A 22531-nucleotide genomic window follows, 5' to 3' on the forward strand; every position below is an offset into this window, starting at 1 on the left:
TTATTTTATATCCTGATATAAAAAGATTTTACTGAATGTCTGAATTTATGACCGCACACTTTATGCAGATTAACCTATAGCCTAGGCCTACTATTTTTATCACAACTCTACCTCTTTAATTCAGCTGTTTGGTTGAAGCCTGGAAATATTGTAAACAAAGTAGCATAGACCTCTGAAGTTCGCCTATAAAAAGCTGCCATCTTTGACATCCGGTATCTTCCGGATTTTTCCTATGGGAAAATAACATGGGGATTTTTAATTATCGCACCTGTTAAACTCTCGCAGGGATGAAAAAGTCTGAAATACAGACGTTTTCCTGAACACACTTTTGTCCTCTGCCTTTGAGTGGATACTGTGATCTCTGGTACGTGAAGGCGGCACACTTAAACAACATTTAAACAAATATGTGCAGCCTGCTAATGATGCTAAGCGGATTTAATAGTAATTTAGCTAGTCGTCTTCTATGCGTCCTTGCTTTCACGATTGTGAATGTTTTATTTGGATTGTGTTGGCCGAATCGTACGTGTTCATTGAGCAGGAGAGGGAGGGAGAGTGAGGGGGAGGGAGAGAGAGCGGGGCAAGGACATTTATTTATTTATTTATTTATTTATTTATTTATTTATTTATTTATTTATTTATTTATTCATTTGTGGACAACGTAGGCTACTGGTAAGTAAAGCGGGAGATGTGTGTTGCTTATGCGGCCGCATAAGCTGCAAAGCACTGCGTGAAACACTAGAAAGGGTGTGTCGCGGTTCTGCCTTTTCACACCGCGACACAGTATTGTGGATATGAGTGTCGCGATTTTGGTTTCGAATCGCATATCGTTACAGCCCTAAGGCTTGCATTACACTTCATTTTGACTGGACATTGAGATATTTTGAGGACATTTCTGCAGAACTGTGCTGTTCTAGGAAGCCAGTGTTTGTTACATGGCTAATGGAATACATTGACATGCTGAAGTCTACTTATAGCATTATCATGAAAACATTTTGAATTTATATATTAATTATATATTTTATATATATTAACATTTATATGAATGATGAAATAATAGGCCTATGTGATTTTTAAATTATCAATATTGTGTAGCCCTATAAGTCTTTATATATTAAGCAACTGTATTTTTACATTTAATATCAATAACCTATGCAACACTACCGACATTTTTGTTCAGTTTGTCCATTTTAAAGTTTGCATTGGGATTTTTACAACAAAAAAAATCTTTTTGTGCAATTTGTACCCAATTTATACCCACCCACCATTATGAATTCAGCGGTTGTTTAAGTTCTGATTTCAGTGGACAATTCGGTTTTAACATTTCAATACCTAATCGCCCACACCACCCTAACATATGAAAACTCCTTTTAAAGTTATTGCACACCTGAAATCTCTCCATGATCTGACAAAAAAGGTAATGCACAGTCCTGCTCAGTCATGCATGCTACAACATTTTCAGCGCTATTATACGGCAGTAGCCTACAGAGGAGAAAAGGCCTGTGAGCTAAAGCAATTGTTTTTCAGTCCTTGAACAATCATGCAAGAACCGTATTTGACGAACATTGAATGGCCACAGAACTTTTGCAAAGATATGCTGCACTGGCTACACCAGACGAGCAAGTTTTTTTCCCCCTTTACTGTCTATGCGTGCGAGCAGCGTGTATGCGCTCCGCTTCCGTTGTTGTTTAAAGATTGAATGGGAAACGGATTTGGAGCCAAAGACTAAAATTTAACGCAGCTACAATTTGTAAGGTATCACCAATATCAATTTAATGTTACAGATGTATGGCTACATACATTCTTAAAATGGTTCTGGTCTAGACTTAAATATCTATTGAAAACTTCACAATGGAGCGTGTTTTTAGAGCGTGATCTGCAGGCGACCTGTTGGCTATTTTTAGAAGGTGCGCTGGGGGCGCCTCATAGCCGTCCCGCGGGCTACCTGGTGCCCGCGGGCACCGTGTTGGAGACCACTGGTCTAACCATCAATGCTAATCAGTTAGCTTGCTACTGAGCTTCTGATGGTTGTACTTCTAACATCAGTACCCAGTACCCATCAGTACCCAAATCATTTTGTTACAAACTACAAATACTGGCTCATAAAAAGTAACAAAATAAAATACAAAATACTGATGTGAAAAAATGTAAAATGTGAATTAATTAAAATACAAAGTAATTAGTAATTTGAAAATACAGAAATACCCACACAATAATTATGGTATACCAGTTTTTAAATTATTGAAAACGTATCCCCAAGAGACAAAAAATACTATCTTCTGATTAGCTGGCAGAGGGCTATTTATTCTGTACATTGGGGCTCCTATGAAGTAGATCTGGTAAAAAAAATATATAATCAGTGTCCCATATCAATGTAAATGATGATTGAACTGACAAGAAGCAGACCTCGCAACAGTGGAATCAACTGTAACATACCAAACTACCCACCATCATTTCCGTAAACAATGAATGTGGTATGACAAATTTAACAAGTTGGCTTGTTTTTAAACTGAACGGCATTTCCCTTTTTGTGCTATAAATGCATGCCTATTTCTCTGCCTACATACATGACTGGCAACATGGCGGACAAACAGAATAACATCCTGTAAGGTGTCCCAATATACAGAATTAATTAACTTGGTGGAGAAAACTCTTTTCACATCGGGGAGGTCTTTGCGTCCGTCTCCTCCATTATTTCTGCAGACCTCAGCGGATGTTATCCCTGCCATAAATCCTCATGTCAAATCTGTTAAGTGGTTTTAATACTGTCCTGTAGGAAGAATGAACATCAGCTATTAGGTACTCAAGGTCATGGGGTCAAAGGTCATCATATGGGGTCCATGTCCTAATGTTCTCCCTCAGTATCTTATCTATTTCGTTTTCAAATTTTAGTCTTGTAGCACTTGACACAACTGACAATTCAAGCTCCTAAAGTTTTTTTTCAACTTTCAATGTTCTAAGGAGATGATTAAACAGGAAAGACGGACATAATGCTTTTAAGTTGTTTACAGGGTGATATAAAATTGGTGGCACAAACAAAAAAATTGGGTTTACAACCCACGTTGACCATTTTGGGATATATAGGGATATGGGGAATATAGGGAATTGCCCAAGGGATATCATTGGGCACCCAGCCTATTCTTTTGGAGTAACCCCTAGGCAACAAGAAACAAACAAACAAACAAAAAAAACTTTAACCGACAAAACCAGGTTCACCAAGATTCTGGCCTTTGGCTCCCAGACTATGATAAGCATAGCTTATTGTCATGGTTATAGGCAGACATGTGGACTCGAGTCACATGACTTGGACTCGAGTCAGACTCGAGTCATGATTTTAATGACTTCAGACTTGACTTGATAAAATTCGGCATGACTTGCGACTCGACTTGGACTTGAATACTATTCACTCAAGACTTGACTCGGACTTTGCCTCTTTGACTTGTGATGACTTGACATGAATCGAATCAAAAACTAAATTTCCTGATCGTGTACCAGTCAACCCAGAGACGCTTAACCGCGACTAAAAAAAAATAAAAATAAAAAATAGCGGAGACAAGCGGCCAGAGCACAGTTCAGTAGATTACTGCCACTACCCCCACACGCGTTACGCACTGTGTGTAGGGCACCAAGAGACAGAGGAAGGACCAACATTTAGCCAATCACTAGTAGCTTTACTGCAAACTGATTTGCACTCTTGTTAGAGAACGTTTGTCAAAAAGCACCAACAGCATGTTACATAAAGATGATACTTTTCGAGTCCTCTCCATTAAGATCCAACTTAAACTTATGCTAAGCTACTGCATTTAATTGAGAACACATCTAAGCACGCACGAGAGGGAGAGAAAACGAGTAGGTTCCAGCTGGCTTGTCATTGTTGATGATGATTGATATCTTCTTTTAAATATAAGAAACATATAAAAAGAAATCGTGGAGGCAAAAAAATACGAGATTAGAGGAGATTGCGAATTTATCCGTTTCTCACTAGCCTACTATACTGTTATAAACTATGAGATCCAGGTCACTATGACATAGCTGCACTCATTGTGATTTGGAAAGTGGACAAGAATATTATGAAGAGTTGTCTTTGCCTTGTGTAATGGAACTGGTGAGTCTTGAAGTATTCAATAATTTATTTACATGAAGCACATGATATGCCGATTGAAACGCATTCCACTCAGCTACTGTAGCTAGGTGGCTACTGGCTACCAGGCTCATAATTCACTTTTAATTGCAAACAGAAAATGTCAAGCAAGCATCATGTCATACATGCTTCTCTTTCCAAAGGAATGAAAGCTGTTTGTGCCAACTTAATATCATGCTTATCATTGTTAAAATTGTGCTATACATGTGGCACAAACAAGTTTGTGGACTAGCCATAGGCTATATTTGAACAGAGCTGGTAAAAAAAGATCATTATGAGAACGTGTGGACAGTGGCACACAATGGGCTTAAAGTGACCGTGCACCATTTACAAATTAGATAAACAGCATCAAATGTCTAGTATTTCTTAAGAAATTAATACTTTAAAACAAAATTACTGTCATTATTATCTTTTAAATAATATAAAACTGTTGACCTTGGCTTCCCTTATGAGTCACCACTGGCAGACAGCCTAATAAATTGTTTGCAGGCAAATCTGTGGCCTAGCGCAGTGAAATACCATCAGTCAAATTATTACTCGTCCTTACAGTGGGCTCCACAATTTGGAAAAACATTATATATATTTGCAGCTGTGCTGAGTGTCATGTAGCTATCCATTTTGTAGAGATTACTCAGGTATGCACATGTGTATATTACACAGGTATGCACATGCATATGTCGTAAAAGATTACAAGACAGAAACATTGAACATATTTTAATCTGTATTTATAGAAAAAATACTGTGGATTAGATGGAAGTGCTAAAATTATGATCGATAGTCTAATAATGGCATTATTAAGTGAAGAGTACCTGATGACTTGTTCAGGACTTGAAAAAGATTGGGACTTGGACTTGGACTCGACTTGGCTTTGATGTGACTTGGACTTGGACTCGACTTGCCCTTCTCTGTATTTACTTGGGACTTGACTTGGACTTGACTGCTAAGACTTGGGACTTACTTGTGACTTGCCAAACAGTGACTTGGTCCCACCTCTGGTTATAGGTATATTTAACTGAGTGATGAAATTTTGGCTTATTAGACAAAAAATTACAAAAATGACAGAAGTATTTAAGTATTTGAAATACTCTAAATACAATCCCTCAAAGTATTTTGTTACAAACTACATTAAATTTGCTCTAATCCTGCAAAATACAAATGATAAAATATGTTAAAGTAATTAAATACGTATTTAAAATACATATAATTGAAATACTGCCCATGTCTGTCAGTACCCATGCATGATACAGTGCTTCAGGACAATGGATCGAGGCTCTTAAGCTTAAAAAATAGAATGGCCCATTTCTCCACAAATTGACCGACATTGTAACTGGCATTAATTTCACCTCTGATACAGGATGTATCAGACCGTAAACTTGTGTGTGAGAGGCCATGTTATTACAGTAACACTATTAGGCGGACAATATTATTGTGCGTCTTCAGGTGCTGTGTACTTATTGATTGATTTTAAGTTTCATTGCCATGTGACACGTAGTGGCAGTCAAACAGCTTCCCTCCACTCGCTGTCATAAACATTACTAACCTCAGCCCTGTGCCCTTAGCCCATGATGTAGCCTGTTCTGAAATGTCCTTACATGGTAATGATGTATTAATTTAGTTTTTCTTCTTTTCTAAAATGATTTCAGAATCTGTTATATAATTTTGTATTACATCACAATCTATTATACAGTAGTTGAGGCATCTTAACACAACATCAGTGTCCCATTACCATAACAGATGAAAGTCTGATTTTGTGTCCCGACTCAGAACTGTGAACAATGTGACAGTTGATCCTTCTTCTCCCCATTTAGTTATTTATTTTTGCTATAATTGCCCCATATGTATATGCAAAGAACAGTGATGTGCTCTACATCTGTCCAGTAATTATTATGCATAAAGTCTTTGGCACTAGCTAGTCCTGTTTCCAATGATTGCTAATGTGAGGAATGCTAAAGGTTATGGATTTGATTCCTAGCAAGTAGGTGTGCTGATGAATTAATGCATTCTCTACATGTGCTAAATCATTCAGCACATACCCTATGTATCCTGTAGCACAAGCCATATCAGTTCCACCAACGTGGGCAAAATAGAATGTCTAATAACAATGACATGGCTTACACATGCTCCTGTCTTTTCATCTAACTCTCCAAATTAAGAAATTATTTTAACTGAACCATATTAGGAAGCACAACAATGTTTATATTTATGTTTCTGCTGATCGGGCGGGCATTTGGCGTGCTCAGTCCATTGATGGACTAACATAAACTCATCAAGCCTCTGTTGTCCAGCTGGCTCATTAACTCAGAGCCTGTCTTCTTCTAACTCACAGCGCTACAGGCTAAAACCTTTTAAAAGTAATTGTGTGTGTGTGTGTGTGTGTGTGTGTGTGTGTGTGTGTGTGTGTGTGTGTGTGTGTGCAGCCTCCAGTGAGAGAAGGGCCAGTGACACGTAGTGCCAGTCGAGCAGCTTCCCTCCACTCGCTGTCAGATGCCTCTTCAGACTCTTTCAGCCACTCCCCAGGTGAGATCCACTATTCCAGACATACATATAAGGTATATATTGTATTTAAATAGAGTTTTAGAAAAGTCAGTGACTTCCAGGGTTATATATCCAAAAACACATGGACATAAAAATATGATGTCGTTGAATTGTATAGAAATGCAAATATATGCAGAAAATCACTCTCTGAATAACTACGACAGTAAGAGAGAATCATCAGAAAATAATATAATATTAGTAGAAAATATAAATGTTAATGATAGGAAATGATGGTATTGTGTTCAATCTTCTACATAGAATGTGGATGTGTTTGTGTAAAAGGAGCCTATAGGTCTCGTCTTGTGGTGCATGTGTGTATGAGTCTGCTCACGTGGTGTGCTACTCAGAAGCCTGAGGGATTCTCTGTACAAACAGGTCCTAATCATGTTAATGGACATGATGTACTCTGAGAACAAGAGATACTCAGAAGAGCTCTGTGTGCCTGTGTGCATGTGCGCCCGAGTAAACGCATTTGTGTGCGCGCCTATATGTTTGTTTGTGTGTGTGTTGGTGAGCACATCGGCTCCTGCTCGGGCTCCCATGGCGGCCTGGAACATACATAAATGAATACGCCGTCACTTTAGGAAGGCATGCATCTGTGCCGGCTGCTAGCTCAAGTGTAGCACTGGCCTGTGATAATCCCATGACCCAATTAGCGTTGGGGCCGTATGCACCAGCGACCTGCTGTGCCATAATGTGCCGGGCCGGCCCCGCAGCACGGCCACTGCGTCTGGGGCCGCCCCCCATCCCTCCCCTTTGCCTGCAGGACACAGCTCACCTTGTTTGTCTGCCACCCAGCAGCCCACCATTAGCCACCGTTCTCCAGGCGGACTAGCCACCCACAGTAGGCTTTCCGCTGACGACCAGGCCTTTACATGTGGTTTAGCTCCCCCTGTGATGGCTCCCCCTCGGCCCCAGAGACCAGGACACAGGGTGGGTGGATGGGGAGGCTTCCCCCGTGCTCCCGGGGAGCAGTGCCAAAAGGCCGGGGGATGGAAATTATTTGTAATGGTCTGTTGAAGACGCGCTGTTGTGAAACGTGTCACGTCCCATCACTGTTTCCCCATGACCTTTGGTCTCTGGCTGCCAGCTCCACCCACTACCCACCCCCTACCGTTAAGGTAACTTTATTGTGTATTGTTTCAACAAGAGACTCAATAGGAAATGTCTCCTGCACTGACGAGAATATTTATGCTCCAAAAAAATGAGCTGTGTCAATAAAAGAGTGTATATCATGAGTGTAACTCATTTAGCTGGCTCCACCATCTGGAACTTTGTTTACAAGTCATAGAGACATAAAAACACAATGTATCCTAAAAAAAAAAAAAGATAAATGCTAAAAACGGCAGTGGCAGCCTCATTTGCCTGATGAAGATCTGTTGAGATCGAAACGTTGCCTTTTTAGAATAAATAAAGTATTTCTTAGAGCCCATTTACAGTGTGCAGACCATCTCCTTCTCTCAGTGGCAGCCCAGTAACCACACCAACACAGTGGGGGAGTTTTGTATTCAGTTTAATCACACTTACAAACAATGTTAGATTAAAACTAACAGTGTGATTATAAATAGAACACATACAAATAGAACAGCATTGAGACTATTTTTGGTCTTACATTCCATCCTGTTTCAAATTCTCATGACACAAGGAAATTATTATTATTTGTCTTTTCTAAAAGCCTCTGACTTGAGTGTGATGTTTATTTTGCTTAAGAGTTTCATGTTGGCTTGGACAATAATGTATTAGATATTAGTTTTTTTAAATGATAAGAAATGTAGCTAATTATTGCAGTGACAGGTTGTCTGAATGTGTTGACAGCTGGTGTGGCCCAGTATGAAATGGACTTTGGTTATTTTTTATATAAAAATATATATATAGTATAATATATAAAAATATATATATAGTATATAAAAAAAGTGTATTTAGTGTTGTATGTGCTGTATTTGCTCTTGGTGTAAAAACACTGTTGTTGATTGTTTCCCACCTGTTGAAATGTGCTGGGGGTCTGTGGGATTAAAGCTGTGTGTGTGTGTGTGTGTGTGTGTGTGTGTGTGTATGTGTGTTGTGTGTTGTGTGTTGTGTGTGTGCAGAGTCTGGAGACAGCAAGGTGAACCTGAGTAACCTGCTGATGATGTACCAGGAACAGGGCTCCAGCCCTGACTCTGCCGAGGACGACGGCTCCCGCCTCTCTATGCTGCCTCACCTGGCCGATCTGGTCAGCTACAGCATCCAGAAGGTCATCGGCTTTGCTAAGATGATTCCTGGTTTCAGGTATGTGTTTGTGTGTGTGTCTTCATTCCTCATCACCATACACTTTTTAAACAGATTGTTACAGGATCTGACTTATTTCCCCAATGTATATGCTGAAACATGGTCATTATCTTGGGGTTGTATTTTTTGAAATACCGTATATGATGGTGTGAATATTTCTGTTTTATGTGTGCACGGTTCAGTAAACATGTACTTGTACCCATGCCTTTTTGCCTGCAGGGACAGATTTAGAGACTAAGAGATTAAGAGACACTAAAGTGTGTCTTAAACACTTTAAACGATGATCCAAAGAACATTTTCTATTCTATTTATGGATGATAACAAAACGTTTGTGTGGCATATGTTGTAGTGCAGCGGGCATGAAATCATGTCAAAACAAAGCACTATTATTAAACCACTGACGGCTTAAAATAGCCTTACACTGGTGGTTGTATGGAGAGTCCCATCACACGAATCAAGGTATTTTTAATTGAGGTATACTTTGAAAGTGTACAGAGAGGTTATAATAAGGAATGTTTATGAAGTCACTGTATTACCTTAGCTCGTCTTCCGATCTTTGCCATGGGAAAAGTACTACAAATCAGTGGGTGTGTTTGAGTCCTTACAGTGCGGCACAGATCTGGCTCAACATGATTTTGTTGGTAGCATGGCTAAGGCATTTATCAAAAGCCATATATTCCATGTAGTATGTTTCTTTATTTGACTACTTTGTTGTTTTTGCATCTATTATCCTCCTCTTGCTTGTCAACAACTTGCAATCACTCTAAGAAAGGTAATGCATTAGGCCATTATTATGCCTAGAGGTTTGTAATTATGATTATGGACTAGGATTTAGCAATAACTTTAAAGTAAAGATTGAAAATGTCTGAATTAGTGAATAAAGCTTGTAAATTGATGTTTAGCCTGTTTTTTTTTTTTCATTCATTACAGATCATGGAAATTCAGCAAGTCAGGGAAAAGTCAGGGAATTTTTCATGTGACTTAGAATAGGAACCCTGATCCTTAGCCTTGGCCTTATGCTGCATTCGGGTAGGGAACAGCAAACCACCGATAACAAATAGCCAGCAGGGTGTGCCAAAAATCACACCTATTACCACCAAACTAAATGAAAACCAGGGGTCCGCCACAGTGATGAGTAGAGCGTTGGGTTCTATGTGTAAGTGTGAGTAAGTGTTTGGGGTCTCCGCATCAGAGGTCATTGACGGCTTGACTTTGTGTATGTCGTGTCTTAATGTATATTCACACATGCAGAGTCTGTTGTGTGTGTGTGTGTAAATGCAAACCTAAAGCTCCTCCATACAGTAATTTTCAATTGCGATAGGGGTGCTGTTTTTAGCGGCAACGGTGAACCAATGACTGCTCTGCAAGAAAGTTATCTGCAGCCATACAGCTAAGAATCTTGTGTTAAACAGAAAGCTTGTTTTTTGCTCGTGAAATACAATGGAATCAGAGGACAATGTCCATCTTTTATACATTCAAATACAGTGTGACGGTTAGGATCAAGGCAGGAAGACCAGTTCCAAAAATTCATATTCCAAAAAAAGATGGTAAGGCTAGTGTAGGCTACTGAATGCTACATAGTATGACAAATACTCATGGCTAACTGGTAATGTTAGCACCGAAAACAATCAGCTATAGCCTACTGCTGGCCTGTCACAAATGTGGACAGTTCAGGGATTTGGTGATAAAACATTTTTGGATAGTTATGCGTTGTTATAATCATCCAAGTTATTACATTACATTTAGCAGACACTTCTTACTTATGTCAGCTATTACAAGGGATCACATTGTCCCCGGAGCAACTTGGGGTTAAGTGCCTTGCTCAAGGGCACAGCGGTGGAAGCCGGGAATTGAACCGACAACTTTCAGGCTACTGCACGCTAGCCCAGCTCCTTAACCACTACACTACCACCACCCCCAAGTTATGCCTTAACTAAACAATTGTTAAATAATGTTCTTGTTAATATGTTCTTGTTTTCACTATTCTAACTTTATCTTTGGATGGTAACATTGTTAATGAATGTTTCTGATGCATTCCCTTAATGACATCTTCAATAACATTTGCCTTTCCAGTATAAATTCCCACTTAGCTATTACAACCTGTCTTTAAATTATAGCAATTTGGCTTTAAAAACAATAGCATGTTACAAATAACCACATTTAAGGTCTATTTTTTAATAGTAAATGGTTACATGGTTTTATAAAACAAGTGTCTATTTTTAGTATTATAGACTTTTCTGCAAATGTATTACATTGAGCAAAACCTCCAGACTTTTCATAATTTTGCACATCTGGAAAACAGTATTTCATAACTATACCTACATATCTCCCCTGACTTCCCAGATCTAAATTTACATTTATTTACATTTACATTGATTAATTTAGCACTATTATCCAAAGTGACTTATATTTAAATTACATGTATATTACAAAGTCCATTGTCCCTGGAACAATTTGGGGTTAAGTGCCGCAGCGAAGCGGTGGTCATATAGGTTTAGTCAGATGTTTTTTTTTTCTTTCTTTTTTTCTTTTTCGCATGCCCAAATTTCCGTCAAGGATTCCCGGGACACTGAAAGACCGGGGTACACGAAACTTGGTGGGCATGTAACCCCACATGGATAGCATGGAACCATTTTTTTTTTATGTATGTTGATCTCAAGGGGCCATGTCAACCCTTTCCATAACCACTCATTTCATGTATAGCGCCACCTAGTTAAACACAAAAAAAGTAAAAATGAGGTGTTGTAATCGCAGGTATCTGTGACCTAACATAGTCAAAACTGCACAAAATTGGAAGTGTAGGATCATTATGACGCCCTCTGTATGCACGCCAAGTTTTGTGGAATTCCTTACGTGGGGGGGCCACACAATAAATTAATTTATGTTACTATACACCAACTGGCCTGTAGGTGGCTGGAGACAGTTTTCTGTGAATATCTCGAGAACCGTAGGGCCTAGGAGGTCCACCTTTTTTTATGTATGTTGGTCTTAAGGGGGCATGTCAACCCATCCCATTACCACTTATTTCATGTATAGCGCCACCTAGTTAAAAATTAAAAAGCAATTAGGTGTTTTCATCACAATATCTCTGGCTGACAAGGTCAAAGCTGCACGAAATTAGAAGTGTAGGATCATTATGACACCCTCCGAATGCATGCCAAGTTTTGTGTACTTTCGTTCATGGGGGGCCTTACAATAAAATAATTTATGTGTACATTTAGTGACGTACACCAACAAGGATTCCCGGGACACTGAAAGACCGGGGTACACAAAACTTGGTGGGCATGTACCCCCACATGGATAGCATGGAACCGTCGTTTTTCGTTTTGATTTGTAGCCCCCCCGCTGGACTGGACCCCCCGAAAGGAGGGTAGGGCAGACACCGTTCTCTGTGAATATCTTGAGAACTGTAGGGCCTAGGATGAGTATTTTTTTTCCGTATGTTTGCCTCCTGGGGTCATGTTAACCCATTTCATGTGCACACACGTGCACAAACAGATACACACACACACACACACACACATACATTCACAGTAATCATACGTATGACACATACTCACACAGTAGACATATGTACGCATGCATGCACAGGCACATACACAAGCACGCACGCACACACACACACACACACACACACACACACACATAACATAAACATGTACATGCACACAATTCAAGAATTTCTCAGAATTATGAACAGGCAAGATGGAGGTGGGGTTGTATAAAATGAATTTTACATGTGAAATCTATGAACTAATCATGATTTGGTACTTGTTGTCTAGCAGATACCAGTGAGAATTGAGTGTGGATAATGCAATTTAGTGAGACAGTTAGAATCATATAGTCCTTTCAGCGTGATTTATTTTTGTGGAAAAAATGTGCTGGACTGGGCGGCGGTCATATTTTGTACCGCTCTGCGGTACATCTAGTTGACGTTTGTTCAGTCATTACGTGTGTGGCCTTGTAGCCACTTGCGTAGGATTCTGTCCAATGTCATGGCAGTTTCATGTTGTGTGTGCTGCTGGCATCTTTATAGTGTTTGGTACATGAGCCGTGAGTGTGTGTGTGGGTGCGGATGTGTGTGTTTGTGTTTTGCGTAGAGATGGGTTTTTATGTGCTCTCAGATGTGTGTTTACATGGCCTTCTGGGTCACTGAGCCCAGTGCTTCATCTTCTATGCATGAAAGCGTTGGAGTTGTCACGGTAACCATACGAGTGCCTTCTCTGCGGTACATGACTCCTGTCACACGCCTCCAGAGAGAGAGGAGAGAAAAGATATATGGAGAGAGGTAAAGTCAGGGAGAGAGAGAGGGAGGGAGAGAGGGAGGGAGGGAGGGAGGGAGTGAAAGAAAAGGAAACAGACGGTGGAAGAGGGGGTCTCTGGGAAAGTGAGCAGTTGTTTATTATTGCGATGCTTTGTGTCCGTAACCGCTATGAGTCACGTGTGCTAATCATACTCAGAATTACGTCCCCTCCATTTCTCCTCTTATCGGAAGAATATATGCGCATTGCAGTGTTTTCCTCTGCTGATATCATGTACTCATTTTTGATTGAACCTACCATTTAGCTGGGTTACGCTGTTTTTTCTTAGCACAATAATTTCATTTCTCTCCAGTGAAGGTTCTTCGGATGAACAGGAAAAGGCTTTTTCAAAGCACAGAATGTTCTCACTGAGGCTTTACATAAATATGGTTTGTGTTTGTGTGTGTATGGGTGTGTGTATGGGTGTGCGCTGAAGGGAGATGGAGAGTGAGGCAAACATGGATGTGTTTGTATGAAAGGGACAGAGAAAGACATATCTGTGTGTGTGCGTGTGCGTGCATGCACGCGTATATGTCTTGTTGTTAACCTTATGCAATCCTCTAATCAGGCGCCCATTGAGACATAAAGCCAAAGGTCCACATTCCCCTGGTGAAGTTCAGTGTTTGTGTGTGTGTGTATTGGTGCTGGTGCTGATCCTCTTCAATCCCCTGTCCACAGAGACCTTACAGCAGAGGACCAGATCGCCCTGCTGAAGTCCAGTGCCATCGAGGTAATTATGCTGAGATCCAACCAGTCCTTCAGCCTGGAGGACATGTCCTGGACCTGCGGGGCACCTGACTTCAAGTACTGTGTGAACGATGTGACCAAAGGTTAGTGTGTACACTCACACTCACACACACACACACACACACACACACACACACATGCTGCACTTACACACACACACACACACACACACACAAACACTTGTGGCTTGCCTGGTTGCAAGGCAATGTATCTAAAAGCAACAAGAGCTAATCAAGCTTGTCAGGGTCATCTGCACTAATCCTCATGTATGATAACGACAGGTGCTTACTACTGGCAACAACCAGAGCACAGATTCTTGTGATAGATATGTTGCACCCGACACTCCAAACTGGAAGAAAAAATGCAGACCAGGTTCAAGAGAAGTTGTTGTTGCGGAGTAGCATTCAAATACCTGAATAGCATGATATGTTTGTTAGTCTGACTGGCTCCTTCCAGATATGTTGGTGGTCATCAACTGAACTTGCATCTTCAAGGATTCATGGGCTGGAGGCTGTGCAGTTTGGACGTTTTTCTTTTATACTGAAAAAAAAGGACATCAAAGTCAGCTGGGTGGCCTCTCCCATTTTGTGCTGTATTCATGACGCGACAGGCTTATTTTTAAAGACGCTGTGGCTATAAATACGTTTTATGAGGGTATGTTCTTTCTGTTGCAAGCCCGTAACAGTCTTCTGTTAGGTGCATATGAAAGAAAAAAATTGGCCTGAATCTGTAAGCTTTCTGTGACAGGCACCAGGAATGTGCCTAAACAGTAATGCCATATGGATCAACTGGGGAGACAGTGTCAAACAATACAGAGCCTTTGCATTCAGTGGTTGTCATAGCTCTGCAAACACACAGACCTGCACATCAACATCCCTGACCTTTCAGATAACCTCACATGTCTACACAGATTATTAGCAAAAGACACTGTTGTTTGACTTACTCATCGAGAATAGCTTCATTCCTCAAGAAAGTTACATATGGATTGTGTCTTTTATTTATTAACTGATGCCGTTTTCAGCATCAGAAACCCAGTTTTGGATTTGCATAATGTAGCTGAAAGAAAATAGTCAAAACAGGATGAATGAAAATGTTAGTGGCTATTTGGGAGGCTAGACTGCAGTAAGACTGTTAACACTTTGACATTGCATTTTTTGTTCCCATGCGTTGAGTGCCAAAAACGCAATATTGCCTTTTTAGCCTTTTTTTTTATTTTTTTATTACGAAAAAAGACACTGACACACCTTATACGATTTTGGGAATGATGAATAGACCTGAAATAGATGACGATCGAAAACTCATGAAAACGCACAATCTGGACATTTTATCTGGACATTTTATCATAACTCGGCTTTTGATAGTTGCCACTTTGGGTCGAAATCAGTGACGCATACACGTCGGGTGAAAACCAGGCCATTTTCGTGGGTTTATCATCACTAGGTGGCAGTCTCGGCAGGTCTCGCTAGGTCAATTCCCGGAAACTTTACAGGCAACACTTCATATTTCGTGAAAGACACTATATCTCCATTTCTAGAGAAAAAAAACAGGGATTTTGATGAAAACTAGCCACTTAGGATTTCTCAGGAACAGAGGCATGTAGAAATTAACAGTTTGTACCCACTGAGAGCTTAAAGTTTCACCTTTCAAAGTGTACATAGCTATAACATAGAATACGCTGTGGCTCTACAAAAATCGTCAACAATGATCTAGATTGCTGGCACTCTGGGCCAAAGCTTCCGAAAACAGCGCGGCATTCAAAGTGTTAATAGTGTTTATTAAATGCATTTGATCCGTCAACAGTTTTTTTTGTTTTGTTTTGTGCCAGGTGTGTATCAAACAACATAAAAATAATCCTCACATTGTTATGATTCCCATAGAAGAAAAAAAAAAGTTTCTGCCACACGTTTCGACACTGCTGTATCCCAGTGTTTTTCAACATTTTTGAACCACGGTACATTTTTTTAATTTAAAAAAATCCCGCGGCAGCAACACAACGCCAACCAAAATGTTCTCCATCGCTGTTTTAGGGCCTACGTCATTTCACCCATAGATATTACAAAGCTAGATACCGCATTGTCCATCGAGTTCTATTAAGTGGCATAGGCTACGTGAACGCGGCCTTCATATTGCTGTCTATGGGCCACATTTGCTGACAATCAGAGACACCTGTTTCTCCATTGGCCTCCAGTGATTGTTGCCCCCACCATGATGGCAGTGCTATTTATGTACGTTCTGGAACACAATGCGGTTTCTAGCTTTGTAATATCAATTTTAACCTACACTTAATTAACAAGGTCATTATTGCGCTACCTACTGCTACCCACTGACATGAAAGACCATTTATTTACTTAGCAAGTCACTACTGGACTATTGCAGGCACAGATGTTCAACAATGGCATATCCTAGCCTACTATTTGCAACAACTAAACAGTAAATGTTTTTGGACCGAAATTAGGCAATTTCCCGCAGCACACCTGATGATCTCTTACGGCACACTGGTGGAACAGTGGTTGAAAATCTCTGCTGTATCCCATGACTGTATTACTATATGTATATGTATTACTACCACATTTTGAACACGTTGCTTATCGCCTCTGTGGCGAGCGAATGGGGTACATGAATAAATACATGAGCATAATCAAGCCAGTCGTTGGAAGACTTTCTGTTGTTACAGCTGAGGCTGAATAGTTTAAAGGGTCTGGACTGACGAGTTTGTCACAAATTGTTAGTTTTGTGATACAAAAAACAACCACATTTATTTTTGCTATCACCAGTGCCATAACTGAAAAAAATAGAAATGGCTGTCATGGAATCTTTGAGCTTGGCAGATGGTAGCATGCGTTATAGACAGCTGTAAGTGTGGGAGTTAGAAGAATATTAGCTGAGAATTTGCCACCGTGCGCCTTAACCACCAGAGGCAACCGGAGAATATTTGTTAAGTAGTTTCGAGTCAGAATTCAGCTCACAATCTTGCCTTTGTTTTGTGTTTTTCTCTCTCTCTCTCTCTCTCTCTCTCTCTCTCTCTCTCTCTCTCTCTCTCTTTCTCTCTGTCTCTTCTATCCTGCAGCTGGACACACTCTTGAGTTGCTGGAGCCACTGGTCAAGTTTCAGGTGGGGCTTAAGAAGCTCAATCTCCATGAGGAGGAGCATGTGCTGCTAATGGCCATCTGCTTGTTGTCTCCTGGTGAGTTCTTACGTGTGTGTGTGTGTGTGTGTGTACGCATGCGTGTGTGTGTACGCATGCGCGTGTGTTGGTGTGTGTGTGTTAGTATAAATAATATCTGTGTGTGTGTGTGAGAGAGAGAGGGCAACCACAACCTGTGTGTGTGGGCGTGTACAGATTTACTCTGTATGTCTCAAGTACATGTTTGTGCCCGCCTGACGTCCTGTGTCGCGGTGTGCTTGCCCTTGTGGTTTCAGACCGTCCAGGAGTGCAGGACCACGCGCGTGTGGAGACCCTGCAGGACAACATGTGCGAGGTGCTGCAGGCCTACATCCGCGTCAACCACCCCGGCGGGCGCCTGCTCTACGCCAAGATGATCCAGAAGCTGGCTGACCTGCGCAGCCTCAACGAAGAGCACTCCAAGCAGTACCGCCTGCTCTCCTTCCAGCCGGAGCACAGCATGCAGCTCACACCCCTTGTTCTCGAGGTCTTCGGTGGACAGGTCACCTAGCAACCTGGTCGTCAGGGCAGCAGCCAAAGGTCGTGGAGGGGGTTTGGCGCAGTGAGGGGTGGGTAGAGGGGCGGTTGGGGGGGGGGGATGGGGGTCATTGGGGGAGGCCGAAAGGGTTGCATCACGAAGAATGGAATGAATGTATGGACAATCGCTCACAAACAACAACAACAACAACAACAGCAACAGCAGCAAAATAACACAATGGAATGAGTGCAGTTTGCAGAGTTAGAGTGTGTGTGTGTGTGTGCATGCGTGCGTGTGCATGAGAGAGAGAGAGAGAAAGAGTGTGAATGAATGAATGAGTGAGTAAGAGTATGAGTGTCCATAAAAGCAAGAAACGAATAGGAAAAGTCCACTTTTGTCAGTGGGTTGGCAGGAGGACCGGGAGCTCCTCAGTAGTTTGGGAAATCATAGTCAGGGAATTCTGTTGAAGAATGTATTTACATACCATTCATTTCATCTACACACACAAGTCACGGTTTTTATTACTCTAGCAGTATTGAATCCTATGGGTAACACTACCAACAAATGCACCTCTTTTTCTGTGCTCATCCTGGTTTTTTTTACGGATCTTATGTATTCTTTTATTTTTGGGGTTGTGTAAAGAAAACCTCTATGCTCTCTACCAAAAGCACTGTCCACTTCCACAAAAGCTGTGTCTCTCTTTCTCTCTGCCTCTCTCTCTCTCACACACTCTCCTCTCTCTTTCTCTCTACACGTCATGCCTTTTTTAGACTAACAGGGTTGCCAGCTAACGGTTTGCAGTCTTACTGAACCTCTGAAGGAAGCGTTGCTAGCTAGTGCTGATATTGCTAACCAATCAAAGATCAGTTCTCAGCCATCTTGTGGGAAATTGTTTCCGGGGTTTTCTCTCTCTGTCTCCTGTGTTGTTAATTTGCTTTTTTCTGGTGAGCCCTGGTCAGTCTATGCCTGTAGGCTTTGCTACTGTTAAAGCTCTTTTACGCTGTCCTTGGGTTCCCAAGCCTCAGCAAACGGCACTGCAATATCTCTCATTCTTAAGCTAGCCTCAATGTGTATATATATATTTACTTATACATGTGTATTATTGATAAGCTTTCTATATAGGAATAATGATCTAAATGGTAAATAACTGATAAGCTCTCAATGGCACTCTCGTCATGTGCTGTGCCTGTTGCCAACACTACATTGCCACATCTGTTGGAATCGGAACAAGCTCAGTATCCGGTTCATGCTGGTGTATCATAGCCACAAACCAAACATAAGCTGACAGTGAACAGTGAACATACAATAAATTCTAAGAATTGGTGTCAATGGATAGTAAGAGATTCCTCAGTGGTCACACGTTCTATCCAGGCAGTTTTTATTCCCGGTACAATTCCATGAATTGTGTGTGCGTGAATGTGTGTGTGTGTGTGGGGGGCGGGGGGGACCCTAGGTCTTACTAAGAACTCATTTTTAATCCACTTCTAATTTCAAATCTTCAGAAGCTTAGAATTGTTCAATTGTTTTTTTGAGTGACAATTTGTATTGTCCCCCCCCCCCCCCCCACACATGTTTTCTCTTGTTCACACCCTCCATTTGTAGCTACAGTTTCCTCTCAGCTCAAGTGTCTCCTCTGCTCTGCTGCAGTACCCATTGGGTTTGCCTTTTTCCTCTGCATACCCAATTGTTTGTTTTGTGTTGCCACCTTGTGGCAGATGTTTGTAAATACTTTTAACTCATTCATAGCTGTACATAGGGCTAACCCAATGAACTAATAGCAAGATAATCCTGGAAAATGACAAAAAAAGATATATATATATATATATATATATATATATATACACACACACACACAAATATATTATTGATATTTACTTTAAGACTTGTTTTTTTTTTTATCACGTAAAGCACTGTGCTTACAGAGCTGTATCATTATGCTGACAGTAACGTATAGCAGCACGCTTCTCTAAGCGATCCCATGCGGCCGTTCCGTGCGCTCTCGACCAGTTGCATAACACACCGTAAATCAGAGCGGCCCTTGCGTCACACACCAGTGCGCGTGCATGTGCATTCTCTCTCTCTCTCTCTCTCTCTGTGTCTTTCTCACTCGTGCGCGCTCGTTCCCTCATCTAAACGCACGGCCCAGCCTGGGCAGAGCTGAGCTGAGCTGCCGCAAAGGAACCAGCAGTGCATGCGCCAGCCACAGCGCTTGTCCAACCACCGCCCCCTCCCTCTTCACCACCACCATAGCACTTCACGCTGTCTGTCTTTAAACACGCACACACGTATACACATCACTACACGCGCGCACACACACACATATGCACACATGCACACACAAGCATACATGGCATTTCAAAGAGACGACTCGACAAAAAGGCTCAACAAGCCCAGCCTTGAGGAAAAAAAAGATCCAGGTGTGGTAGGCGCGAATGAACGCTCAAAATGGGATCTTTATCTTTAATCCCAGCTCATCAAACTTTTTTTTTTTTTTTTGAGATACGGGGCTGTAGGGACGGCCGTTCATTTTCTTCCAGTTGACTGGATTTGAGTGTGGAAAGGGAGAAGGACTTAGCTGTCAGGAGAACTCAATGCTGCTCATCGCTCGCATTTGCGACCGCTTCTAAGTATAACTTAACAGAGAAGACAGGTGGACAGGCGAATAGGAAGAATGCTGTTGTGCAAGTGCAGCATGTGAATGTGTGTGTATTTGCCCACACTGTCACCTATGTGAACACTCGCATATGTGTATATTTTACACAGCTATAGGGTATTTGTGTGTGCGCACAAATGTGTGTGTGCAAGGGAGTGGTGAAGAAAGGTTGTCGCTCCTGCGGTTTAAACTCTAACTTTGTTGTTAGAACATGCAAATGAATAATCACCTCCCTTTTTCAAGTAAGGGAAATCCAAAAAAAAAAAAAACTCTCAGGCCAGATCATTTTCCATTTTAAATTTGACAGTGTGCGTGTTTTTTTTTTTTTTTTTCCTGTCTGTCAACATTCCTGGGAAATACTCACTACTGCAAACTGGGAGGTTGCAGGAACGTGTTTGTAAAATATTTTTTTATGCAAAAAAATTATTGACAATTTTAAATGTCATTTAAAAATCATTATAACCCATTTCTGCCACAGGAGGCTGGGTTATGATTGGCTTTTCTGCTGCTCCCCCTTGCTCCTCTTCTCCATTGTGACCTCATCAGTGTTCACAGGAGAACTGGATAGGTCCATCAGCATTCTCTTTTAATCTGATAGGTCATCTGATACTAGCATGGCCGAATAAGTGGCCCTCAAATAGGCTGGATGGGTCACTCAGGAGTTGTCCAAGCAAGTGAGTGAGTTTCAGGTCATGTGGCTGGCTATGTTTTGGATGAGGCTTTTTTTTTTTTTTTAAGAAGTTTGGCCTCAGCCTTTGGTCTGGGTTTGGAAAAAGGCTGCTTTTGTAAAGTTCAGTTTGAGAACACACCTGCTTACACACATGCTCACACAGAAGGAGAAGTGAGAGTGCTGGCGAAGGACTCGTAATGCACAGACAGGTTGTAAGTATTAGATAGCACTTCATAGAACACCCCCTCTTAAACCTGGTGTTCCTCGCAGATAGATTTGATGGTTTCCTCTCATGTAAATGACACCCCACCATGATTGTTTGATAACCACATATCCATGGGTGTTACGTATTTGTGGTACAGGGTCTGAATTATGGTTTTGAAAGATGTGAGTACTTTAATCCTTTAGTTATCCTCTTGCATCCTTTTTCTCCACTTGTGTGGAATTTGCTATTTGCTAGTAATTTGCTAATTGCTAGTATTTGACAGAGACTGATAAGAGAAGTGTGTTTGTATATAAAAGATTTTGTTTTAATGTTTTAAATAGGACTTCCCAGCTTTGCATTTACTCACGTTAAAAAGAAAGCTCTTTTGCTCTTACATTCTCTTCACCTCTTGCTACCCCCCCCCCCCCCCCCCCCCCCCCCCATTTCTTATTTATCTGTCATCTGTTAATTTCTTTCTATTTCACTTTTGTCTTTCTAGCACTCAATCTTTCTCTTTCTGTGCTACTTCCATTCTTTACCTCTATCCCTGCCACCCGCCTTCCTTCACACTCTGAATTGCACAGGTTTAGCTGCTCATTGTTGTCTCAAAAGTGTTGTCGTTCGACTTGGAAACTGGAAGAAAAAAACTGAAAGTTTGAATGATGCGTTTGTGTTGTGAGGAATTGTTTTTGGATACCAGCTGAACACAACCTGGAACAGTAATCAATGTATAAAAAAAAAATTGTATTATTTTTTTATTGGTTTATTTTTTTTTTGATCTGTGAATAGTTATACATGGAGTCATCTTCTGCAACACCGCCTACAGTACATAAACACCAGCAACCTTACGATTCCTTCTTGTTTTGCAATTTATATATTTATATATATCTATATATATCTATATATATATCTATATATATCTATATATATATATATATATATATATATATCTATATATATATATATATATATATATCTATATATATATATATATATATCACACACACACATATATATATATATATATATATATATATATATATATATATATATATATATATATATATATATATATATATATATAGATATATAGATAAGCATATATATATATATATATATATATATATATATATATATATATATATATATATATATGTATATGTGTGTATAAAATAAAACAACAAACAACTCCTCTCAGTTGAAAAGTGTTCACATCATAATGATAATGTTGGTCTCTTTAGGAGTCCAAAATGGAACCATAACGAACTACCTCTCTGGTCTACAGACAAGCTTCAGCATGAAGCGTGTTTTTTTTTTTATTATTTTTTTTTCTATTATTTCTAATTCACATTGTGTATTTATTGATGTCCTGT

General features: G+C 40.5%; 1 protein-coding gene and 1 long non-coding RNA gene across 4 annotated transcripts in view; one reads left to right on the forward strand and one right to left on the reverse strand.

The window, feature by feature from the left end:
- Positions 1-17740, forward strand: part of LOC121707193 (vitamin D3 receptor B) — a 47233-nt gene extending 29493 nt beyond the window's left edge. For all 3 annotated transcript variants that reach the window (XM_042089557.1, XM_042089555.1, XM_042089556.1), the window contains 5 exons: positions 6556-6655; positions 8761-8941; positions 13921-14072; positions 17057-17173; positions 17410-17740. In XM_042089557.1, coding sequence (XP_041945491.1) covers positions 6556-6655; positions 8761-8941; positions 13921-14072; positions 17057-17173; positions 17410-17663 — 804 coding nt within the window. In that variant the 3' untranslated portion in view covers positions 17664-17740. The remainder of the gene's footprint in view (positions 1-6555; positions 6656-8760; positions 8942-13920; positions 14073-17056; positions 17174-17409) is intronic.
- Positions 2939-5170, reverse strand: LOC121707194. Its single transcript, XR_006031260.1, has 3 exons — positions 5152-5170; positions 4676-4680; positions 2939-3254 (listed from the first exon to the last, which is right to left on the reverse strand). It is a non-coding gene; the product is annotated as an uncharacterized LOC121707194 (long non-coding RNA).
- Positions 17741-22531: the final 4791 nt, after the last annotated feature.

This window comes from Alosa sapidissima, chromosome 4 (genome assembly GCF_018492685.1).
Source record: "Alosa sapidissima isolate fAloSap1 chromosome 4, fAloSap1.pri, whole genome shotgun sequence".
In the NCBI taxonomy this organism is placed as follows: Eukaryota; Metazoa; Chordata; class Actinopteri; order Clupeiformes; family Clupeidae; genus Alosa; species Alosa sapidissima.